A 25,080-nucleotide genomic window follows, 5' to 3' on the forward strand; every position below is an offset into this window, starting at 1 on the left:
CGGAAGATAAATAAAATCAACTATACAGTTAGAAGAACATATTGTATTTCCAGGAGATGAATGAAGAAGCTTTATGGGCTTTCTAAAACAGTTGTTTTTCTGCCAATAGCAGGAACTTTATAGATAGCCCATAACAGTCAACATGGGATCGGTAATGGAAACGTGTTTCTTTATAAAAAAAGTTGTTGGTTGAATCATAAAACCCAAAACAAAGAGCAGTGGACCACGTACTTGAATACTCTTTGTTCATACAACAGAGAACAGTTCTATTAAGATATAACTAAACATGCCAGATATAAGTAAAGATATATACAATGAAAGTATTCGTTGGCTTCTAAACATATGTACAAGAAAAGTATTCTATTATGTAGAGATGTAAATGAGAATGAGCCGCTAATCATATATGCATGATGGGCCATGGCATCGGCAACACCAGTTAGTGTTTATTGTGGTGCCATGTTGTGCGAGCTGTTCCTGCAGTTGATGTCGCATCTGTCGGTGTGCATCCCTTTCATGGATGTGAATTGTAATCTTAAGTAGTTTCCTTATATTGTTTAACAACGTAATTGTTGGGCGCAAAAGGTAAAGTGGCATGGATTGTTGTGGCAGGATCCTTGTCTGCATATCTTGTAATGTAAGTTCTTGTTGCTAGATTTCTTCACAACACTCGTACAACCATCGTAGGTAGCATGTATTCATACCTGTTGCTTTCCAAAAAGGAAACACTGTAAGTGACAATGAATATGTTTGACGATTTTGTTTGAATATTCGAAATAAATTAAACGATTCCAAATGAGTATAAAATCATATGAAATTAAATGTAATAGCAAGAAATCTATGTGAAACTTCGTTATGTAGTGAGTGGTGTTTACCATGTGGGTAATTCTGGATGACAGGTTGTATGATTGGCTAAAGTGTATTATCCTGGATGGATTTTGATGCAAGGAATGATTCCTCTTGCTGTCTACACTTAAGATATGGATTCTTGTGCATTTGTGCAATGCGGGAGAATGGGAATGTTGGATTGATGTGTATGTCTGCTAGTGACCGCACTCTTGAAATTGCAGTGAATGTTAGCCCTTGGTGTTCTCTGGTGCCGATGTCCACTGTTGCTTTGTCTAATGTCATTCCTTGTGACTTGTGTATCGTTAAAGCCCATGCCATTTGAAGTGGTATCTGACGGCGTGCACCCCTTGTGATGGGAGGAATGGGTACATATGTTGGGTGTGAAATGTCCCACGGTGTTCCTCTGTATTGTTGAAAGTCAACAACCACAAAGGATGGTAATGCTGGGGGATTTGAGTCAATTGAATAAAATATTGAGATGACCTTCCCAAGCGCGCCATTGACAAGGCCTGCATGTACCCATAAGTTGCTGGTGAGCATAAATTTTTGTTCACTGCATAAGAGCACCTTTGCAGGTAGGTGCTCATCTTCTGTTGTAGTAGGAGTTTTCTGTCTTTGTTGTTCCGCAGAGCAAAGTGCTACTGGGATGTTCAATTGTTTGAGCATTTTCTTATTATGCAAGACAACTGCGTTGTTTGTTGCGAATAGGTGCATGGACTCGTCGAATGTGCATTTCTCTTCATGTGTAAGAGATGAACTTGTTCTTGACATTAGATGTTGCCAATCTTAAAGTGTAGATATTCCATTCCTAAGATTTGCAAGTATTTGCTAGAAAGCAACCTGGGACGAGCTAGCTCCTTGTTGATGGAAAACGGTTGAAAGTGTTATGAATATGTCAAAGCTGCGCCAAAGTGCAGTGCCACGCGATGTCCCAGCATATAAAGGAATGTCTTTTACAGGTGGTAGTTGGCCTAAATCTCTGACAAGGATAATTGAGCGATTACCAAATGGTGTATTCCGATGAAGAGGGAATGCCTCTCTTAGACGATCGTCAATGCGAGAAAGTATTTTTGGACCAATGAAGCTCATTTCGTCATTGAGGATGTATTCTACATGACGGAGTTGCTCTTGCAAGTGTAGGAGCGGCTGGCCTTCGAGAGGATGCATTGTCTGGATAGGGATATGAAGGGCAGAGTGAATTGTGAGGGCATTTATGTTGAAAGTTGCAACGCCGGTTGGTGCAAGTAATAATAAAGGGTTTTTGTTGGATGGCGAGTTTTCCACAAATGCTTGGTGAAGGCATTTAATCAAATGGGATTTTCCTATGCCAGTTGTTCCTTGTATGATGATCTTCCGTGGGGATTTTGGCGAGGGGGTTTTGAAGTGTGAAAAAACAGCGGTGAAAGCTATGCTTTGGGTAGGGGATAATGTATGCTCATGGGGAAGGTTGGAAAATGAATGATGTTGGTTTTGAATGGGTGAGCGGTTGAATTCAATGAAATTGATGGCAGTTTCTTGCAAGGGGGGAGGGACAGTATTTTGTGACCAATTGTGGTTGACATCGAAGTCGCGGTAGCCAATCATGTCGAGGTCATCAATTGCAATATTGTAACCTGGGTGTAGTTGAGAGAGGATTTGCCATTCATTCATCTGCATGGAATCAGGGGGGGTGTGTGGGGTAGGTTGATCTTCAGTAGGTGGGCTTTGTGGGTTTTCGGGTTCGCGATGGACATGCCATGGTGTATATGCACCCTTTTTTTGTTCCCAGTGTGCAATAATTTCTGCATCAGTTGAACCGATATCATCAGGGAGTGTTCGGAAGGGGAAATACAAGAGTAATTCACTCCATCAGAAGGTGGCATAAGAAGGATTAGTAGAGGAAGGAATGAAATTGTAATGGGGCAAGACATGTACAATCAATGGGGGGAATATGTATTTCCAGTGGTTTCTTCTCCGCTAGGCAGAATATGACCACGAGCGAGCAGCTTCAAGGAGGGGCAGTGGTTCTAGTGAGGCAGGTCTGTTCATATATGCAACGATAAAGTTTGGTGTCGAACCAGGATTTTCAGTATCTTGCGAAACACGTTTGAAAACAGCCCTGTTGACATTTAAAGAACGGAATGTACGGCTGCAAAGAGAGAGAGGTAGCTTTTGTAACATATGGCATATTTCTTGTGCACAAATGTCTCTATCTGCAATGTTTTCTGTAAGGAGTTTCCGGATGAAACCACTAGTAGGTGCTTCTGGAAGGGCACTTTGTGATAGTCGCGATAGCATTTGACGGTAGCTCTCGGATCTTGTCTCCGCTTTTGTTGCATACTTTGAAATATATTTCAATACAGCATGGCGAGAAAGGACTGGTTGGCAATCAACATTTGCTCTCCAAATAGAGAGTAGATCGGCGTTGTGAATATTGAATCTTTCATCATTGCGAGCAGGGACATAGGTTTTATGACCTTTATCATCAATGAAAAGTGAAGAAGTGGACTTCAATTCCCACGGTACTCCATATCAGCAGCTAATCACATTGTCTTTCTTACGAAGACAGGAAGATTCATGACACTTTGTATGACGTTGAACGCAATTGACAAGCTCTGTGTAGTCTTCAAATTGATTGGATGCGAATATTTCTGCTGTGTCAAGGAGACACGGGTTATGAATTGTTGACTGGTGAAGCGGAATAGTTTGGTGTTCTGCCTGACGTGGATTCCAAGCAGTTACGTAGTGGTCAAAATATTTCTGTGCATTAGCAACTTCTAATGCATTGTCCCAATCAAGTGTGTCCATGTTTGGTGCATTTTGTAGCCAGAGGAAGCCATGAATGTGTGCGGATCCTCTATGTTGCCATTCGTATCTGAATATAACATGAAGGGTACATTTAGTTAATACATGTATATGCAATGTATAAAATTAATGTAGAGGGATATGGATATTAAATAATACCTGCACCAGTAGTCGGTTGCATGGAGGTCTTTTTGAAGGATTTCTTCAAGGAAAATTGTAAATCTACAATGCATATATTGGGATGTTAGATGTGGGCTTTTAATTATGTTTTGGATTTTCCATTGGAAGGGGTTGACTGAAGTGGAAGGAACACTGGTGGGCATGATCGTGTGCAAGTCATGCCATTTAGTATCAGCTGCACTGAGAGTGAAGAAGAATGTTTGGTTTCCTATTTGCGTGATCATGTCAGTCAGCTCAGATCGGCGTTTGTTCCAGAAAGACAGTGTTCCTCGTAGAGCTGACCCAAACCTCATTATTTGCTCTGGAAATCTTGAATCCGGAGAGTCATGAAGACACTGGCGTAGGTATGATACCGTTGTTGGCAAGTTGTTCTCAATGTACTTCTTCACGAAAACGCTGGCTGTTGCTTGGCTACGGTGGCGCATTAGAATGTTATAAAGATAGTAGCAGAATCTTGGGTGTTGGCCAAAGCGGTTATCATGGTAGTGAAGCAAGTGCAAAGCATATTCATGCATTTCAACTTTTGTAAGTCTTGGTTGCATGATCATTGCGATGCCTGTAGGGAAGAGTGTGGGGAATGCCATGGAAAGGAGGCCGATGGTGTTGTATTCATTTATAGTGGTTGGAGATATTGGAGGCCAATCGATAGAGCTTGTTGAACTTGAATGGGTCGAGTGCAAATAGTTACAAATGTGGTCACGCTCAGTACATGAATTTGGGAGGACTGGAACGAAAGAAGAGGGTTGGATTTCTAATGGAGATTGCATGACATCATCAGGATTATAAGTGGAATCAGTAGTGGTTTGGTGGGGTTCAAAAGAGGAGGTGGTTACACTGTGGATAAGAGAAGAAATGTCTGTAGGGAGATCTGGCAGTGTAGAAATTGCAGATGAATTCAATTGAACATCACGGTAGTAAGGGTCATATTTTATTTTGTATTCAAGGGCTGCAAGGACACGTGATTTGCAAACGTAGAATTCGTAATCCTTTTCAGATGGATTTTGCCTTTTCACAATGAGGATGTCTAAGTCAGAGAGCATCCGGGGTAAGTATTTGGCAATATTGGTGATATCTTGAGGGAAGATAATTGTATGGCTACTATATTTATATTGACCACCACGGGAATGAGTGACTTGTAGAATGGGGTTGACACGTGCGATGAGCATTTCTTCAACTTGGGTTAATTGGTGAAGGACACAGGGTTGTTCTCCAGGGTCCATGTTGTTTAGTTCAGAAAAACGATTGGTAGATTTAGATGATGCACAACGAAAACAAGAGAGTCTATTGTGGAAGAGCTTTGTTTTCATTCCTAGGTATGCTTCCTTGCATGTTGTGCAAACATGCAAGGTAGAAAGTCCATCAATCCTTTCTTGAAAGCGACGGTGTTCTTCGTTAAGGGGAGGGTTATATTGGATATGATGAATGTGTGCTGGGTTGGTTTGTATAGGTGGGAAGGGATGTAGAGGAAGTAGTAGGGTTGTTGTACTGTTCATAAAGTAGTCGACGTCGTGCATTTATTCGATCCTTTTGTTGTGCATAAAGAATACGCCGCCGCTTGTTTTTGGCCGCATTTTGATTGTTTGGTGGAATATCTAAACAAGTACAAGTAATAGTTGTTAGTTTTCGTAAACAAGTAGTGCATGTTTGGTATCTCATTTTATTGGGTGCACATCCATTGTGAAATTGGAACATTATATTTTGAACATAGATTTAATTTTTTTTTAGTTCAACATCGGTGAAGATAGGTAGATTAGGTAGAAGGGAAAACATGCAATTAGGAATGCTATGAAATCATATGTTATTTCAGTATCTATCATTGAGAGGAAAGAAACAAGATTAAAAATATTTCGTTCCCTTTTCTTCAAAAAATTTTTGTTTGACATGTTTGAGCGATAAAATGAATAGCTTAGCAAGCAAGGGATCAATGTGTAGCATGTAGACAACGAACGAGAAACATATGTAGTGACTCTTTACAAATGTTGATATTTATATTACGTAAAATGTAAATGGCAAACATACATATGTTGGAATGACTGGAAGAGAGTATTTGCACTGAAAACTACAGGTTTCATCATAATAACATGGGTGTGTAATTTACAAAGATGAGACAATTAGTTGTGTGGAAATGTTTGTTTATGTACAAACAGGCGTGGTAGATGAAGCCCTAAGAAAAAGTTCAAAGGCAGTGAACAATAGGTCGTTTTGAAGCAGACAACGCTTGAATGTCAGTGAGCGCTTCCTTGCATGCAGAGGCATATTGAATTTCCTCTGAATTGATCAGTATTGGTTGCAAGCGTTGAACACCGTTGAAGTAATCTGTTTTAATGGAAAGTGTTAGCTGGAAGCGGTGCCCTGAAATCCGGCCACAAATTTCTTGTAGATCAATAGGTTCGATAGAAAGTAGGAACAGGTCTTTTTCCGTGATGCCCATGAGCTCGTTCCCTGCATCATTGAAAATTGTGACGTTCTGTAGATTCTCGGTGTGGTCATGTAGCTCAATTTTAAGTTTGTAACGGTAGTCACATTCTGGGAAGTCACCGTTACATTTTGTACAATGCCAAAGATTGTTAGAATGCTCCACAACCTTCTTCATGCATTGTTTTCCATTGAAATCTAGTGGACATGCTAGAAAGTAGAAGTCATCCATATGAAGAGCAGTAATTGTTGCTCGAACTGAAACCCAGATTGCTTTATCAGAGGGCTGCATGCCAGCAATTTCATGAAACGTCTTTCGTCGCAGGGCACGTTTCGAAGCAACACCATAGTTTCTACTCAAAGATGGAGAAGAAGAGCTATAGCCGGTTTCACGGAACCATGCATGTAATTGCTGAGTTTCTTCAACCTGTGGATTTATTGTGAGAGTGCTCGTTGGTATCGTCCCTATTGTGGTGCCATTAAATTCAGACACGCGGCCTCCTTTGATTGCAAGAAATGGTGGGTTGTCGAAAGAGTAGAATTCAGAAAGATGCTGTCCGATATAGTCACAGTGGTCTCCCCATAATGTTACATCAATGCTAAAACCCGACCTGTCCTTTAGTATGAGTGTTTTCCTTAATGTCTCACTTCCATCTTTTCGTCGAATTGTTGATGCAGGTGACGTGGAAGTAACAACACCAATGACATCCACATTTGTATTTGGAGTTGCATTTTTTACTTCAGCAATATTCTTGAAGTGAAAGCTCTGGTAGGGAAACGTTGGATCATCTGTAGGACATGGATTGATAGTGGAAGCAGCAGACAAGTAAATCTCCCATTTGTTCTTGAGGTGGTTGTAGTTTGGATTTGCTTCTCTCACTGTGCCATTTGATACAATGTATAGTTGCCCAACCTGAATTAGATTGTAAAGAGATTCGGCCAGTTCAGCAAATGCAGAAAGGTGGATCTCTTCCTTATCACGGTTGATAAGGTCAAATCCGAAACCTTTTCCTGAGCCTCGCACATTGTTGTATGCCTTCAATGATGTCTTCGCAGATGCTCTACCTTGGATAGACCAATACTTTCGGTAAGGGTTGAGTGTCATGAATGGAATTGTTGTAGTTGTTGCCGTAGTTGGTGGAGTAACTACAGAGGGCAAGGTATCTTCAGCTGACGAAGAGCTAAATTGGGCTGAACCTACCTGTGCATGCTACAGCGTCGATGTGTCCTTCATCAACGCTACTGAGCGCTTCACAACTTCAAGCTCAACGACTCGGATGGACCTTATGTAAACAAGTAAGAAATGAATTAATAAAGATTCTGTTTTCCTTCTTTTGATGCAAAAAACGGCTAGGCGGGAAAAAGTAAAAGAGGGTGATTTCAAATGGTGGGCCTTACGAGGAGTTTTGGAGCACTGTGCAAGCTGCTTTTTTGAGCAGAATTATTGAGCCAATTTGGATGTCTCCAGAGACAACTTGTGGGCCATATGCGGATGGTAGCAAAGTCTTATGTTGATGTGCTCCATCAGATAGAGTAATGTGGAAGTGCGAGGATGTTGTTTTCAATGAGGTAACGGAACCTACATCGATTATCTGAAGTAGTGGTTGAATCTCGGTGCAACCATCAGCAATAGAGGAATGGCATTTGGTGTCAAGGTTGTCTCCATAATAGAACAAGAGGTTTCTTTTTCCCGTGATAGGAGTACCTGCAATTCATCAATTTCACCACAATACAGAATTCTAGTCAAAGAAGATGTGACATGAATGCGGAATCTAATCTAAGAAGGCTAATTGTTGATGGTGAAACAATAATAAGGGCACAACCTACACGGGGAGGAGAATAACCTCTCATATTAACCACCCAAGGTAATCCATGTTAACAAAATGGAGTATGTTTTAACTTTTTCTACAAAGTTAAAAAGAGGGAAATGGAGTATGATGTGAAAGGGGAAAGAATGTGGGCAGTTTCAATATAATTTTAGCCTTACCAACCCATGTAATTGCATGACCTAAAAGGAAGGGCTTTGAATGACAGTTTCTTAGTATGTCAGTTTCTTACGCACCACACATGCATAATTTAGAGTAGAATGACATATGTTGAAGAGAAATAGGGAGGAGCCTCAGCCCAATAAATAGATAGATCATGAGAACTTGCCCCTACTACGGACTGTGTTCGCCTTGGAAACCAGCAGATGTTCATGTGGGAGACGTGTTCACCACAGAGGAATTTAGGGGTGAGTGCTTAACAATAGGGCTGACACAGCAGGTGTTATAGTCCCTGCCTTCCAAATTTCAGAGGTAAACTCTGTATGTTCACACTTTACCATATTCACTTTAGGGAGGCTGGCATCATATACCTATTTTGAACCCAATCATGAACTCCATGGGTAGCAGTGATACGCCAATGGTGTTGCACATGGCTTACCCAACAAGGGATAATATTGGCATTTGCATGGGATGAGTTGACCTAGTAATAAATTTAGGTATAATTCGGTAGCAATGATGAGTTAAACGTTAATTATGTACATGCCAGTAATGCAGTGGAGTTGATCCTAGCTAGGGAACCATCATCATTATACCTGTTCTAGGTGTGTGTATGTATGTATAAAGCTGGTTGGGTGAAGCTACATATTTGTTTCTTCAAAGAAGAGCAGAGTACTTGATGCAAAATTGTCTACTCTATAATTCTCATTAAAAGTGCCATGAAACTAAACATTAACAAATTAACAGCTAATACGCTCATGACAGACCAGCGGAGATATGTGGCAATTTAATTTTTAAGCACCAGAAAGTCCCTTGGCAAATTACATGTGCATAGCTTCCTCCCTATCACGACTTGTGCCTCTTCTAATAAGAATGAATTATAACAAAATATGATACGAGAAGCGAAACAAGAGATTGGTATAAATTATGGTAAGAAATAACTTTTTTACAATGATAAGAAAGAGTAGGTGAGATATAAGATATACATGAAGCGAAATAGTAAGATATAAATTCGTTATAATGATAAAAAAAAGTGCACATCATTGGAACAATGGAACAACAGAGAGAAGAAAGAGCAGAAGACTGTTCTATGATTTAGCAATGGGCAATGACAATTTTTATCACTTCTAATAAAAAACAATAAACAGACGCGACAAAAATCCCTCACAAGGAGAAGAAAGAGTACATTATGTAATGTGCATAACTTCCTCTGTATCACAACTTGAAAAAACGGACATCCGCATACTTCATGAGTCTAAAATGCAGCATATAAGAAATGGAAGGATTCATTCGCCAAAATTGGATGAGATTTAGCTTTTCTAGCAAATAGTTCAAGAGGGTTTTGGAGGGGGATAACAATTTTATGGCGAACCACTAAATACAGGTTAGAAAATGAAGATAGAAAAGGCATTAAATAGCGGCAACTTGGTATCAGTGGCTGAAGAGATACAGGGCAGACTCACAAATCTGTATAACCCTACTAAGCACCAGAAAGTCCCTTGGCAAATTACATGTGCATAGCTTCCTCCCTATCACGACTTGTGCCTCTTCTAATAAGAATGAATTATAACAAAATATGATACAAGAAGTGGAACAAGAGATTGGTATAAATTATGGTAAGAAATAACTTCCTTACAATGATAAGAAAGAGTAGGTGATATATAAGATATACATGAAGCGAAATAGTAAGATATAAATTCGTTATAATGATAAAAAAAAGTGCACATCATTGGAACAATGGAACAGCAGAGACAAGAAAGAGCAGAAGACTGTTGTATGATTTAGCAATGGGCAATGACAATTTTTATCACTACTAATAAAAAACAATAAACAGACGCGACAAAAATCCCTCACAAGGAGAAGAAAGAGTACATTATGTAATGTGCATAACTTCCTCTGTATCACAACTTGAAAAACCAGACATCCACATACTTCATGAGTCTAAAATGCAGCATATAAGAAATGGAAGGATTCATTCACCACACATGCAGAATTCAGAGTAGAATGACATATGTTGAAGAGAAATAGGGAGGAGCCTCAGCCCAATAAATAGATAGATCATGAGAACTTGCCCCTACTACGGACTGTGTTCTCCTTGGAAACCAGCAGATGTTCATGTGGGAGACGTGTTCACCACAGAGGAATTTAGGGGTGAGTGCTTAACAATAGGGCTGACACAGCAGGTGTTACAGTCCCTGCCTTCCAAATTTCAGAGGTAAACTCTGTATGTTCACACTTTACCATATTCACTTTAGGGAGGCTGGCATCATATACCTATTTTGAACCCAATCATGAACTCCATGGGTAGCAGTGATACGCCAATGGTGTTGCACATGGCTTACCCAACAAGGGATAATATTGGCATTTGCATGGGATGAGTTGACCTAGTAATAAATTTAGGTATAATTCGGTAGCAATGATGAGTTAAACGTTAATTATGTACATGCCAGTAATGCAGTGGAGTTGATCCTAGCTAGGGAACCATCATCATTATACCTGTTCTAGGTGTGTGTATGTATGTATAAAGCTGGTTGGGTGAAGCTACATATTTGTTTCTTCAAAGAAGAGCAGAGTACTTGATGCAAAATTGTCTACTCTATAATTCTCATTAAAAGTGCCATGAAACTAAACATTAACAAATTAACAGCTAATACGCTCATGACAGACCAGCGGAGATATGTGGTAATTTACTTTTTAAGCACGAGAAAGTCCCTTGGCAAATTACATGTGCATAGCTTCCTCCCTATCACGACTTGTGCCTCTTCTAATAAGAATGAATTATAACAAAATATGATACAAGAAGCGAAACAAGAGATTGGTATAAATTATGGTAAGAAATAACTTCCTTACAATGATAAGAAAGAGTAGGTGAGATATAAGATATACATGAAGCGAAATAGTAAGAACATTCATTCCTTCTTCTGGGGTTCCAGTATCTTGCGCCACATCCAACCATTCAAACCATGGCTTTCTGGAGGTGAAGTTCCGCAATGAAACCCTTGGCAAGGATCCAGGCAGGTTAAGGATATTGGGGTCTATTTTTTGTTTACCACTGGTTATATGCTTTCCTCACCAATGGCGAGGGTCTTATTGTAGTTCAACCAGTATCCTCAGGAGCGTACTTTTCTGCGGGGTCTACTCTATTGCCTATGTCGAGCAATGGTAGTAATTAGCCTTGGCTACTGGTGAGAAGTCCTATAGGTTGACCCAATTAACTTACTGGTTACAAGTTATTATTATTATTTTTCCTCTTGAAGAGATTCTGGTGCTTCCTTCCATAATTTGCCTCACAAAGTTTACAAAAGTTTTTGGCCTTCCTTCGACTATGTCACAGGTAAAATTATTACCTTTTCTTTATTATGCATTACTAAAAATGGATCTTACCCTTTTATCAACTATTCACTAAGCCTATTTCCTCTTCCATTTGCAGCAAACCATTAACTTACTGGTTACAAGTTCTTATTATTTTTTTTCCTCTGGAAGAGATTCTGACGCTTCCTTCCATAATTTGCCTCACAGAGTTTACGAAATTTTTTGGCCTTGCTTCAGCTATTTCATAGGTAAAATTATTACCTTTTCTTTATTATGCATTGCTAAAAATGGATCTTACCCTTTTATCTACTATTGACTAACCCTATTTCCTCTGACATTTGCAAGTTCGCTGCAAATGAATTTTTCAACTCTCTTTTGTGAGTTTTCCAAGTTCTCTTGCTAACCCATCCCTTTTGTCACAGGTCCTATTGGCCATCAAACCATTAATTGGGGATTTCAACCAATTCAGCCACGTTATACAACACTTTCTTTTGTCTGTAATGGGAGTATGAGGGTTAGAGACTAAACCATTTTGGCTTATTTATTTTTCACGAAATTCCTAATCTCAGAGTTCGGCATTTAAACAGTGACTTCTATATAAGTATCAACATTCTTTGATCACGGTGCTATAAACTTATAGGCAATTTATTTAATATTTTGTCACCCAACCATTAAACAATGAATATAGCAGCTGGGGTCAAAACCCTCTTCAACTGAATGGATTTAAAAGTTCTCATTCGGTTCCTGGATTCAAGAATTATATCAATATCGTTTTCATTATTTATTTTGCACTTATATGGTTGGAAATGTACGCAACAACCACCAAGTCATTTACTTTCGGTTCTCTAGAGGGTTTTCACATATTTCTGCATCTGTAAATATTAACACCTGCTTATGCTAGTTTTTTGATTCAGTAGTTTTCTTTGTATAATGCAATTAGTAGACACCGACCATACACATATTTTATTGTCTGATCATTAACATTACAAATAGAAATTTTGTTTTAATGTTGTTACTCTCGTAAAGAACTATCCTGGCTTCCCTTTGATTTATAATTGGAAACCATTCTTAATTAAATTAGTGCAATTTGGTACAGGCTATTAATTCCTGCATACAAATTTCTTCTGTTTCCAGGTATTCTTGTTCTTAGAATAATGGATCTTTCCTTGCCACGTGAACTAATATTCACGTGGAGGTTATGGAATCTTCATTAAGGATAGATATTATTTCTGGTTTCATGATTTGTATTATGCAATTACAGAGTGTTAACACTGTTAATTGATTTAAAATTGGAAAGAATATAGTCCAGAGCCTAACTTCTTTTAATTAAATAATTAAATAAGATAAGGGCTGTCCCAGGCTCGCTGGCTTAAGTCGGCTCCGACCTGGGACTAAATCTCTGATATAGATTCATATGCATACACCAAAGACTGTATACCTCGATTTAATATTGAACTTGCTATAAGGTATTAACATTAATACAAGGCTTCCTTCCTAGATCAATCAAACCTCTATAATCAGGCCTCTATCTGACTACTGGAACTAACCTTTCCTTCATTGTCTCAAACACATTCCAGATTACCAGGAAAGATATGAAGAGATACAGGGCAGACTCACAAATCTGTATAACCCTACTAACCTCAGCAATGACTGCTGAGGCGAATTGATCAACTATGCTTAATACACCCATTATGGCGAATTGAGAACACTCTCATCTGGGTATATTTTATGAATATCATTTACCTTACAGTGTGATAACACGCTTTGTATGAGCTGATGCACGTATTTTGCTGATGGGGGCAATGCAGCCATAATTTGACTCATCAGCAAAAGAAGTGCATCTTTACTGGGGCCTTTCCAGAGCATCGCGAAACTACAATCCTACCTTGTAGGCATGCATCAGGACAACAAAGTAATTCCTTCTAACGGCACTGGTTTGGACGTTGGGTAAAAATATATTGTTAACGATGGTGGTTTGCTCAGTGGGTAAAAATAAGTTGTTAATGCAGGGTTGACATAGGTTTAATAGCATACTGGTAAATTCATGGAAGCAGAGCAGTACAGAAAAGCGAAGAGAATTCAACCGAGACAGTGAAATACATATATCCCAATTCTGCTCTATCATCAAAGGGAATTCAGCCTACACATATATCCCAATTCTGCTCTATTAGGGAATTCGGCCTACATAGTAACTGACAGCCGATTAAACTACTGCATTGATGTATATATCCTAATTCTGCTCTACCATTTTCAAATGTTCAACAAATACAAAACATGCAGCACATACCTTAACACGGAGACAGACGAAAGCAAGATCTGCAGTGAAGTTGAAGCTTGCCAACACAATAATCGCACAAGTAGTTCAAATTGAACACTTAACCTCAGCAAAGACTGCTGAGGCGAATTGATCAACTATGCTTAATACACCCATTATGGCTTATTGAGAACACTCTCATCTGGGTATATTTTATGAATATCATTTACCTTACAGTGTGATAACACGCTTTGTATGAGCTGATGCACGTCTTTTGCTGATGAGGGCAATGCAGCCATAATTTGACTCATCAGCAAAAGAAGTGCATCTTTACTGGGGCCTTTACAGAGCATCGCGAAACTACAGTCCTATCTTGTACGCATGCATCAGGAAAACAAAGTAATTCCTTGTAATGGCACTGGTTTGGACGTTGGGTAAAACTAAATTGTTAACATGGTGGTTTGCTCAGTGGGTAAAAATAAGTTGCTAATGCAGGGTTGACATAGGTTTAATAGCATACTGGTAAATTCATGGAAGCAGAGCAGTACAGAAAAGCGAAGAGAATTCAACCGAGACAGTGAAATACATATATCCCATTTCTGCTCTATCATCAAAGGGAATTCAGCCTACACATATATCCCAATTCTGCTCTATTAGGGAATTCGGCCTACATAGTAACTGACAGCCGATTAAACTACTGCATTGATGTATATATCCTAATTCTGCTCTACCATCTTCAAATGTTCAACAAATACAAAACATGCAGCACATACCTTAACACAGAGACAGACGAAAGCAAGATCTGCAGTGAAGTTGAAGCTTGGCGGTGCTGTGCAAATCGTTAGAACCACAATAATTTGTATTTTTATTTTTGAACGCTGCCGGTAGTTTGATGCAAGAAGGAACCGCAGAACAGTTACTACTAGAACTTAAGAGCGCATAAGCTGCGGAAGATAACTGCAGGAAGTTAAGACGACGCCGCCAGTCCCTCGCAAAACATAAATATCCATGAAGTATATATCCTAATTCTGCTCTACCATCTTCAAATGTTCAACAAATAGAAAACATGCAGCACATACCTTAACACAGAGACAGACGAAAGCAAGATCTGCAGTGAAGTTGAAGCTTGGCGGTGCTGTGCAAATCGTTAGAACCACAATAATTTGTATTTTTATTTCTGAACGCTGCCGGTAGTTTGATGCAAGAAGGAACCGCAGAACAGTTACTACTGGAACTTAAGAGCGCATAAGCTGCGGAAGATAACTGCAGGAAGTTAAGACGACATCGCCAGTCCCTCGCAGAACATCAATATCCATGAATACACGACGCCACTCCCTCGCAGAACTGTCCCGCTCTATTTTGACGCCACTCCCTCGCAGAACTGTCCCACTCTATTTTGACGCCACTCCCTCGCAGAACTGTCCTGCTCTATTCTGACGCCACCTGTCAGCACGAGACTGAAAAACTCTCGGTTGTGCCATTCAGAATCCGATGCCACGTGTCTGCATGAGGAACAAAGGGACGACGAAAGTCCCTTTCAAAGGAAGGCCTATCGGCCTAAATATAACTAGCAATTGCCCTAAAAAGTGCAAAAAGAGGCCGATAGATTTTTTAAATTAGAAAAATAGTATGGAAATTGGAAAAATGATAAAAAAAATGCATTTATAGATATGTATTCGGCTCATAAAAATGAAGGACCCCCATAACAAAAATGAAGGCCAGGATGAGTTTGGCTAGTAATTGAAGGGTGAAATAATCACAAATATTCAAACTAAGAATATTAAATAATCACAAATTCTCAATTGCATAAATAGTATGAAAATTGGAAAAATGATAAAAAAATGCATTTATAGATATGTATTCAGCTCATAAAAATGAAGGACCCCCATAACAAAAATGAAGGCCAGGATGAGTTTGGCTAGTAATTGAAGGGTGAAATAATCACAAATATTCAAACTAAGAATATTAAATAATTACAAATTCTCAATCACAAATATTCAAACTAAGAATATTAAATAATCACAAATTCTCAATTGCATAAATAGTATGAAAATTGGAAAAATGGTAAAAAAATGCATTTATAGATATGTATTCAGCTCATAAAAATGAAGGACCCCCATAACAAAAATGAAGGCGAGGATGAGTTTGGCTAGTAATTGAAGGGTGAAATAATCACAAATATTCAAACTAAAAATATTAAATAATTACAAATTCTCAATTGCATTACCCTCAGATCAATGAAACACCAATTTCATTAAGACAATAGATTTTTTAAATTAAAAGAATAGTATGAAAATTGAAAAAATGGTACAAAAAATGCATTATAGATATGTATATCATATGTATTCAACCCATAAAAATGAAGGACCCCATAACAGAAATGAAGGCCAAGACGAGTTCCGCCAGTAACTGAAGGGTGAAATAATCACAAATATTCAAACTAAGAATATTAAATAATTGCATTACCGTCAGATCAATGAAACACCAATTACATTAAGACAACGATATCTCCTCGTATGAGGATCTTTATTATCTTCACGAGTAAGACACTTTATTGACAAGCCACGGGAACACGGGTGGACAACTTTTTCCAAATTCGGATTGAGAATATTCATCGACAACGATGATTTTGCACGAGCAAGGATGATTCTCTGTACATATACATACGTTCCTGTAGTTCTGCAGTGCGCTGAGCTCCTAGGAAATTGAAAGTCCATGAAGTGGGCGAAGGCCACTCGGGCGTGGCGAAGCTTAGGTGCCAACGCAAAAGCTGAATCCGTAGGCCTCTCCCTAGCTATATATGGTCCCTGCATATAATTTCGTTCAACATTCATGAACACTAATCCAATGCAAAGCGAGTCAAATATGTCCAAAATCCGTGAGGTTTGAGCTACAAATTCCCCGTTATTTAAGATACCCAAAACAAGAACTGTCCAACTGGTCTATATGATCAAAATTTCATGTACAATGAAATCACAAACTGGTGTTTGTGGTCAACTTCGCTTTCCCAGTAAAATGAGGTCAGAGAAAACCTTAGGAACCATATTTTTGTTGTAAATGTAGAAACTTTGATAAATTTCTAAAATTAAGTTTTAATTTGTGTTTACAACTTTTCTAAAATTAAGTTGTTCTTAAATATAACCATCAGTTTTAATGAACCTTCTGCAAAATTCAGATTATCTAACAAACCGACAATATTAGGCAAAGTTATATTAAATTTGTAAAAGACCATTTGATACTCTCCAAACCCTATCGAAAAGTTCATACATTCAAATATAGTGTAAAGTTTAACCACTTTGTGAGACAATTCATTAATAGTAAAAGAAACTGATGAAAATGCAGTAAATTCGTATTATGTACTGACAAACGGAGGCGAAGAAGATCAAATTTATAAAAACCATCAAGATTTCACTAAATTTATTAGGTATTTTATTGATATTTTGTAGTGCAAATTGGGGTGTAAGTGGGTTGATCCCAGCAGATTAGATAAAGAAGTTGTAAGTTTCTACATATATAGATTTACCATTGGTATAAGTATTGAAAGCAATCTTTTTCTGTTGGCACCAAAATGCTACATGCACGTGGAATGTCTTTGGCCACAACCACCCTGTCACGATTTATCGCCTCACCTGTTACGAGAGGGGTGAAGGGATTCACATTTTACACTAACCTCAATTTTCCATTAGTTTAGCACATAGCTATTTCCTATTCAAATTGAAGGGATTCACATTTTACACTAACCTCAATTTTCCATTAGTTTAGCACATAGCTCATTCCTATTCAAATTCATGTCCCTCCCTCGGATGAACTTTCCTGAAATGGCTCTACAAATTCATAGTCATTATAGGTTAGTGCTCAGTACCGTGTCTACCCAGCCAAGAAAGATGAATAAATTCGATATATTATTATTTGTTCTATCTATAGAAATGAACAAAATAGAAGCAACGAGTAGATTCAGAGAGGTGCTAGACTCTTCTTTCCCTGGCAATGGCAATTTTGACTACAAAGATGCCCTCTCAAAGAGCATTACGTTCTTCGAGGGGCAGCGGTGCAGAGGAGGAGCATTATATTATTATGTTTTCTATGTAGCACTCCTAGCAGCTTTTGCACTATCAAATCCTCAAATTATGAACGATATGAACAATTTCAAAATATTGGGTCTATGCTATTGGTCTGGTTTCCGAGTGACAGACCAATAGAAACATTTGGTAATGTATGCTCATGTTTTTAATCATAATATAAATATTCTGATTTCACAAAAAACAATATAGATCATCTTAAAACAGACCAAAACCCTGGAAGGAAGAGTTTCGGGATCAAAATTCCCATCAATCATCTAGAGCTCCAACGTGAAACAGAATTCTTACTAAATTTGAAGAATAATTTCTGCCAAAAGAAGTTGAATTTATCTACTTACTCAAAAATATAATAGTCAAATATATTGGCTCTACCTTGTGAGAAGATGTTTGTTAGGTATGCCATTGCAGTTAAACGTGACAACAAGCACACACGGGAGGTGTGCACTAACTATCATCCCGAACTAACAAGTTTTTGATTGATACGGTAAAATTTGGGCGGAAATGATGTGTTAGTCATAGTTCCATGAAGAACTGAAGTTTTGCAACAAATCCCTCTAAAGTTGCCAAAATCCGAGGATACAAAGTGTCAGAGTTCACAATTCAGTACTATGATTGATATTTTGACAATCTGGGTTCATTTTATAAACCTAATTCTACAACCGCTCAATCAATCAAAATATGATGGTTATTTTGCAGAAACACGGTTCGAGTGGCTTTTGGGGATCCAATTTCAACACACGGGACAACAAGAAGCTTTATAAAATTCTACCATCTGAAAAGCTAACAGAGCCGAACTTCTCAGTCGACGCACTTTGCAAGGTTTCTTTCTGAACGAGATTAACAACAACTCCATGGTTGCAAACCTAAATTTATACCAATTTTGTCACTAATTTTTGTAGCGGACAGTTCGACTTGTTCAAATAGAAAATTTTGATTCATGACTGAAAGAAAAATAGACCCACACAGATACCGAAAAAATGAGGCTCCGAACGCGTGCGCAGATTCCTATGCTGTGGTAAATTCCAATATATTTACCCTGAATAAGAGTCTTTCTACAAAAACCCGTCAGTCATGTCCAATGTAGCATGAGCAAATTGACCAGAACAGAAAAAAAGAATCCGCGAATTCTTAATTTCTTTACCTAACGAAAAATTCAAAAGCACTATTGGATATTCATTCTTAGAAATAAACCTAAATCTACGAACAAACAGAACCTACGGATTATTGCAGTGTACATCAAGACCACAACGTTCAAGAAAATTTTCTATGAATGTGCTGAACAGATTGCCTTTCCCTAGAGCTTTCTTTCAGCAGATGATTCCCCAAATACTAAACACAGAAATGCTCACGCACCAACATTTGAACCAAATATTATCAAATTAATCCGAATTGGAGAAACTAAAGCTGTTACTGCAACTTAACTAAATACAATGAATTCTGTCAATTTTCCTTGAGCAAGAACGTGTTCTTTAAACATTAAAAACATGCATATCTGAAGCAGACGAGAATTACCTGAATTGAGAGGGTTAAAAGGTAATGGCAACTGATCTCTACGCTTTTCCTTGAAACGTTGATCTCTACGCTTTGCCTTTAAAGCGAGGCGATTGTGGCATGCAATGCAAACTCAGCTTCTTCAGAAAAGTCCCCGCACCATACCAGCAGCTTCTTGGGCAGTTATTCGAATTCGCATGCCTTTCGAAGAGTAGTGGTTGGAGCGTGACTCCATCTGTACTGTCTCCTTGTCAGTAGGCTCTTCTAATGGAAAAACTACTCAAATACAAACTAATAGAAGAACTGCTCTCTTATCTTTCAAGAAACCATACCTATACCTACTGCCTACGCGCACTGTATGTATATGCTCGGCTCTTCCCCGCTAGAATAAGGCTCCTGCTCACTGCTCGAATGCATCGAATTAGGCTTCTGTGTTAGGGGTAAGGTTGTGCGTGTTTCAAGATCTCCGCAGCTGAAGTGACTGGATTTTGAGAGAGAAGGGCAATTTACCATCTCTGCATTGAGAGGAAGGAATCCATCGGTTTTTGGCGCCCATAACACAAATGGATATCATTTTGCATGAAGGACGAAGACCATAACAGAAATACCTATGAAGGATGAAGACCGTAACAGAAATTCCTACCATTTCGTCTGAAGGATGATGAAGAGTATGACGAGACAGGATGATGAAGACCATGACGAGACGGGTGGCACTAAAAACCTGAAAATGCGTTACAGATGTCAGTGGAAAGCAGACGGGTTGCGCTAAAAAAACTATGCACAAATGTCAGACGGAGATCAAAAGTGTAGACGGTCAAGGTGTTAACGTGAGATTGAAAAGGATGACGAAAGTCTGTTTCAATAGGAAAGGCCTATCGGCCTAAATAGGAAAGGCATATCAGCCTAAATATTGTAAATTAATAATTTTTAATAATTTAATAATTAGTAACTAGTAACTAGTAATTAGTAATTAGTAATTGTTAATTATTAATTATTAATAATAAAATTAAAATTAAAAGTAATTAATAAATAATAAATAATAAATAATTTAATTAAGAAATAATAATAAAATAAATCCTAAGATAAATAAATCATTAGATAAATATTGAAACCTAAACTCTATATACTTTTCAATAAATATTATAAACCCTAAAACAAATATGATCAACCACTACTAACGAATACTAATATTAATACTATAAATTTAATTTTCTAAATTAATATTATTAATAATGTATAAAATATTTTTGGAAGAAATCACATTGAAGATTTTGGTCGACGCGTTTCAAACCAACATGTGTGGTTCAGCTGCAGGACAAGATGAAGAAACAAATCTAGGAAGAAGGTTAAACCGGAAGACAGGTCAACCTAACGACTAGAAGAAAACGACTATGTTTGACTAGGGGAGGAGAAGGGAAATGTTTAATATTATCTAAATAAATTATTTTATTTAGATAATAAAATAAATAGCCGTTTTATAATTAAATTAAATATTAAATAAAACCCTAGTCATATAACCGTTGAGATTAAATATATATAAATAAAAATAAAATAATTTATTTAGATAATATTAAACATTTCCCTTCTCCTCCCTAGTCAAACATAGTCGTTTTCTTCTAGTTGTTAGGTTGACATGTCTTTTTATTTAACCTTTTTCCTAGATCTATTTCTTCATCTTGTCCTAAAGATGAACCACTTTTGTTGGTTTGAAATGCGTTGACCAAAATCTTCAATGTGATTTCTTCTGAAAAATATTTTATACATTATGAAATGGATCACAGAAGCTTGAATTCGAATAATATATTACTATTAAATTAATATATTAAATATTGTTATTAATATCGTTAATTATATTTATTAATATAAATATTGTGAATTAATTAATTATTAAATATTGTTAATTAATTAATATTTATATAAATATAAATATTGTTAATTATTTAATATTTATTAATTAGTAATGGTTCATTGTTCATTGTTAATTATTAATAATAAATAATAATAGAATAAACCTTAAGATAAATAAACCCTTAGATATATATTGTAAACCCAAGTTATATAAATTTTTAGATAAATATTATAAACCCTAAAACAAACGTGGTTGACCACCAATGACGATGGTTGATTTTCATATTCAGACAATCTTTGTCACAATGAGCTATTGGACCATGGTTGACCATGATAGATTTTCATATTGAGAGAATATTCCTCACAATGCGACATTGGATCCTGGTTGACCATGGTTGAACATGATTGACGATGGTTCATGGTGGTTGATTTTCATATTGAGAAGATCTTTGTCAAAATTCGACGTTGGACCAAGGTTGGCCATGGTTTTCATAATGTGACATTGGACCATGAGACAATATTTGACACAATGTGACTATGGTTATTGACCATGGTTCACCATGGTTGATTTTCATATTGAGAAAATCTTTGTCAAAATGTGACATTTGACCATGGGTGGTGATGGTTGACCATGGTTGGATATGATTGACCATGGTTGACCATGATTGACCATGATTGACCACGATTGATATTATAAAGCAAAGGGAATAATAAACCCAATGGATTAAAACTAAAACTACAAGAGATTATGAACCCAAGGGAATATTATTAAACCCAAGGGACTAATATTATAAACCCAAGGGATATAAACCAAAGGGATTAATAAACCCAATGAATTTCTATAATAAACCCAATGGATTATAAACCCAAGGCATTTATATTAAACCCTAGAAATAATATTATAAACCCTATCAATATTATTATACCCTAGGAATATGAAACCTTATATGAATAAACCCACGAGATGATATTATAAACCTAAGGCACTAATAAACCCAAGGGAATAATATTGTAAACCCAAGCTATATAAACACTTAAATGAATATTATAAATGCTAAAGAAACATGGTCGACCACAGATGACGATGGTTGATTTTCATATTGAGACAATCTTTGTCACAATGTGTTATTCAAGCATGGTTGACCATGATCGATTTTGATATTGAGAGAATCTTTCTCACAATGCGACATTAGACACTGGTTGACCATGGTTGACCATGATTAATGATGGCTCACAATGGTTGATTTTCATATTAATATAATTTGTGTCAAAATGGAACGTTGGACAAAGATTGACCATGGTTGATTTTCATATTGAGACAATCTTTGTCGAACTGTCACATTTGAACATGGTTGACGGTGGTTGACTATGGTTGGCTATAATTGATCATGGTTGACCATGAACCCAAGAGAATAACAAACCCAGGGGATTAATACTAAAACCACAAGGGATTATGAACCGAAGCGAATAATATTAAACCCAAGGGACTAATATTATAAACCCAAGGTACATAAACCCTAAGATAAATAGGGTAAACACTAAAATAAATATGGTTGACCATGATTAGCCATGGTTGGCTATGATTGACCATGATTGATATTGTAAACGCAAGGGATTTTTATTATAAACCCAAAGGATTAAGACTAAAACCCAAGGGATTATGAACCTAAGGGATTGATATTATAAACCCAAGGCACCAATAAACCAAAGGGATTAATATTGTAAACCCAAGTTATATAAACCCTTAGATAAATAAAACAAACATGGTTGACCATGGATGACGATGGTTGATTTTCATATTGAGACAATCTTTGTCACAATGCACTATTCAACCATGGTTGGCCATGATCGATTTTCATATTGAGAGAATATTTCTCACAATGCGACATTGGACCCTAGTTGACCATGATTGACGATGGTTCACGATGGTTGATTTTTATATTGAGACAATATGTGTCAGAATGCGACATTGGACCATGGTTGACCATGGATGACAATGGTTGATTTTCATATTGAGAAAATCTTTGTCACAATGCGCTATTCAACCATGGTAGACCATGATCAATTTTCATATTGAGAGAATCTTTTTGAAAATGCGACATTGGACCATGGTTGACCATGGTTGACTATGATTGATGATGGTTCACGATGGTCGATTTTCATATTGAGACAATTTGTGTCAGAATGTGACGTTAGACCAAGGTTGACCATTGTTGTCACAATGTGACGCTGGACCATGAGATAATATTTGACACAGTGTGACCATGGTTGATTTTCATATTGAGACAATCTTTGTTGAAATGCAACATTTGACTATGGTTGATGATGGTTGACCACAATTGGCTATGATTTACCATGGTTGACCATGATAGATATTATAAACCCAAGGGATTGATATTATAAACCCAAGGGAATAATAAAACCAAGGGATTAATACTAAAATCACAATGGATTATGAACCCAAGTGAATAATATTAAACCCAAGGGACCAATATTATAAACCCAAGGTATATAAACCCTAAGATAAATATTGTAAACACTTAAATAAGCATGGTTGACCATGATTGACCGTGGTTGGCTATGATTGACCATGGCTGATCATGATTGATATTATAAACTCAAGACATTGTTATTATAAACCCAAGGGAATAATAAACCCAAGGGATTACTACTAAAACCCCAAGGGATTATGAACACAAGGGAATATGATTAAATCTAAGGGACCAATATTGTAAACCCAAGGTATATAAAAACTAACATAAATATTGTAAACACTAAAATAAACATGGATGACCATGGTTGATTTTCATATAGAGAAATCCTTGTAACAATGTGACGTTGGACCACGGTTGACCATGCTTAACCATAGTTGATCTTCATATCAAGACAATTTTTTTCACAATGCGACGTTCGACTATGATTAAGCATGATTGCCCATGGATGACCATGTTTGACTTTATAAAACATGGTTGACCATACTTGACCAAGGTTGACCATGATCGACCATTACTGACCATGATTATCATATTGAGACAATATTTGTCATAATGTGACGTTGGACCAGGGTTGATACAATGATTGATTTTCATATTGAAATAATTTTTGTCACAATGAGATGTTGGCCAATGGTTGACCATGATTAACCATGGTTGAAAAAATTGATTTTATAAAATATGGTTGACCTTCATTGAATAATATTAAACCAAAGGGACTAATATTATAAAGCCAAGGTATATAAACCCTACGATAAATAATATAAACACTAAAATAAGCATGGTTGACAATGGTTGAGTTTCATATTGAGACAATCCTTGTCGCAGTGTGACGTTGGGCCATGCTTGACCATGATTGGTTTTCAAATCGATAGAATCTTTGTCATAATGTGATATTAGACCATTGTTGACCATGTTTCATTAATACTAAAACCCCAAGGGATTATAAACCCAAGGGAATATTATTAAACCCAAGGGACTAATATTATAAACCCAAGGTATACAAACCCTAGGATAAATATTGCAAACACTAAAATAAACATGGTTGACCATTGTTTATTTTCATATAGAGACAATCCTTGTCACAATACGACATTGGACCATGGTTGATTTTCATATCAAGGCATTTTTGTCACAATGTGATGCTTGACCATGCTTGAGCATGATTGACCATGAATAACCATGTTAGACTTTATAAAACATCCTTTACCATGATTTATCAAGGTTTACCATGATTGACCATGGTTGACCATGATTATCATGTTGAGACAATCTTTGTCATAATGCGACATTGGACCATGGTTGAGACAATGATTGATTTTCATATTGAAACATTTTTTGTCACAATGCAATGCTGGCAAATGGTTGACCCTGATTAACCATGGTGGACTACAACT

The 25,080-nt window shown here is 37.2% G+C and overlaps 1 protein-coding gene across 1 annotated transcript in view; it reads right to left on the reverse strand.

Moving 5' to 3' along the window:
* Nucleotides 1-5,986: 5,986 nt before the first annotated feature.
* Nucleotides 5,987-25,080, reverse strand: part of LOC149238165 (replication protein A 70 kDa DNA-binding subunit A-like) — a 38,661-nt gene continuing 19,567 nt past the window's right edge. The window contains exons 2-3 of the mRNA XM_089369490.1: nucleotides 6,433-7,014; nucleotides 5,987-6,252 (exon numbers count right to left, since the gene is read on the reverse strand). Of these exons, the coding sequence (XP_089225616.1) occupies nucleotides 5,987-6,252; nucleotides 6,433-7,014 (848 nt within the window). The remainder of the gene's footprint in view (nucleotides 6,253-6,432; nucleotides 7,015-25,080) is intronic.

Source organism: Pinus tabuliformis, chromosome 8 (assembly GCF_031772625.1).
Source record: "Pinus tabuliformis cultivar Carrire ecotype Pingquan chromosome 8, CPIR1, whole genome shotgun sequence".
NCBI lineage: Eukaryota > Viridiplantae > Streptophyta > Pinopsida > Pinales > Pinaceae > Pinus > Pinus tabuliformis.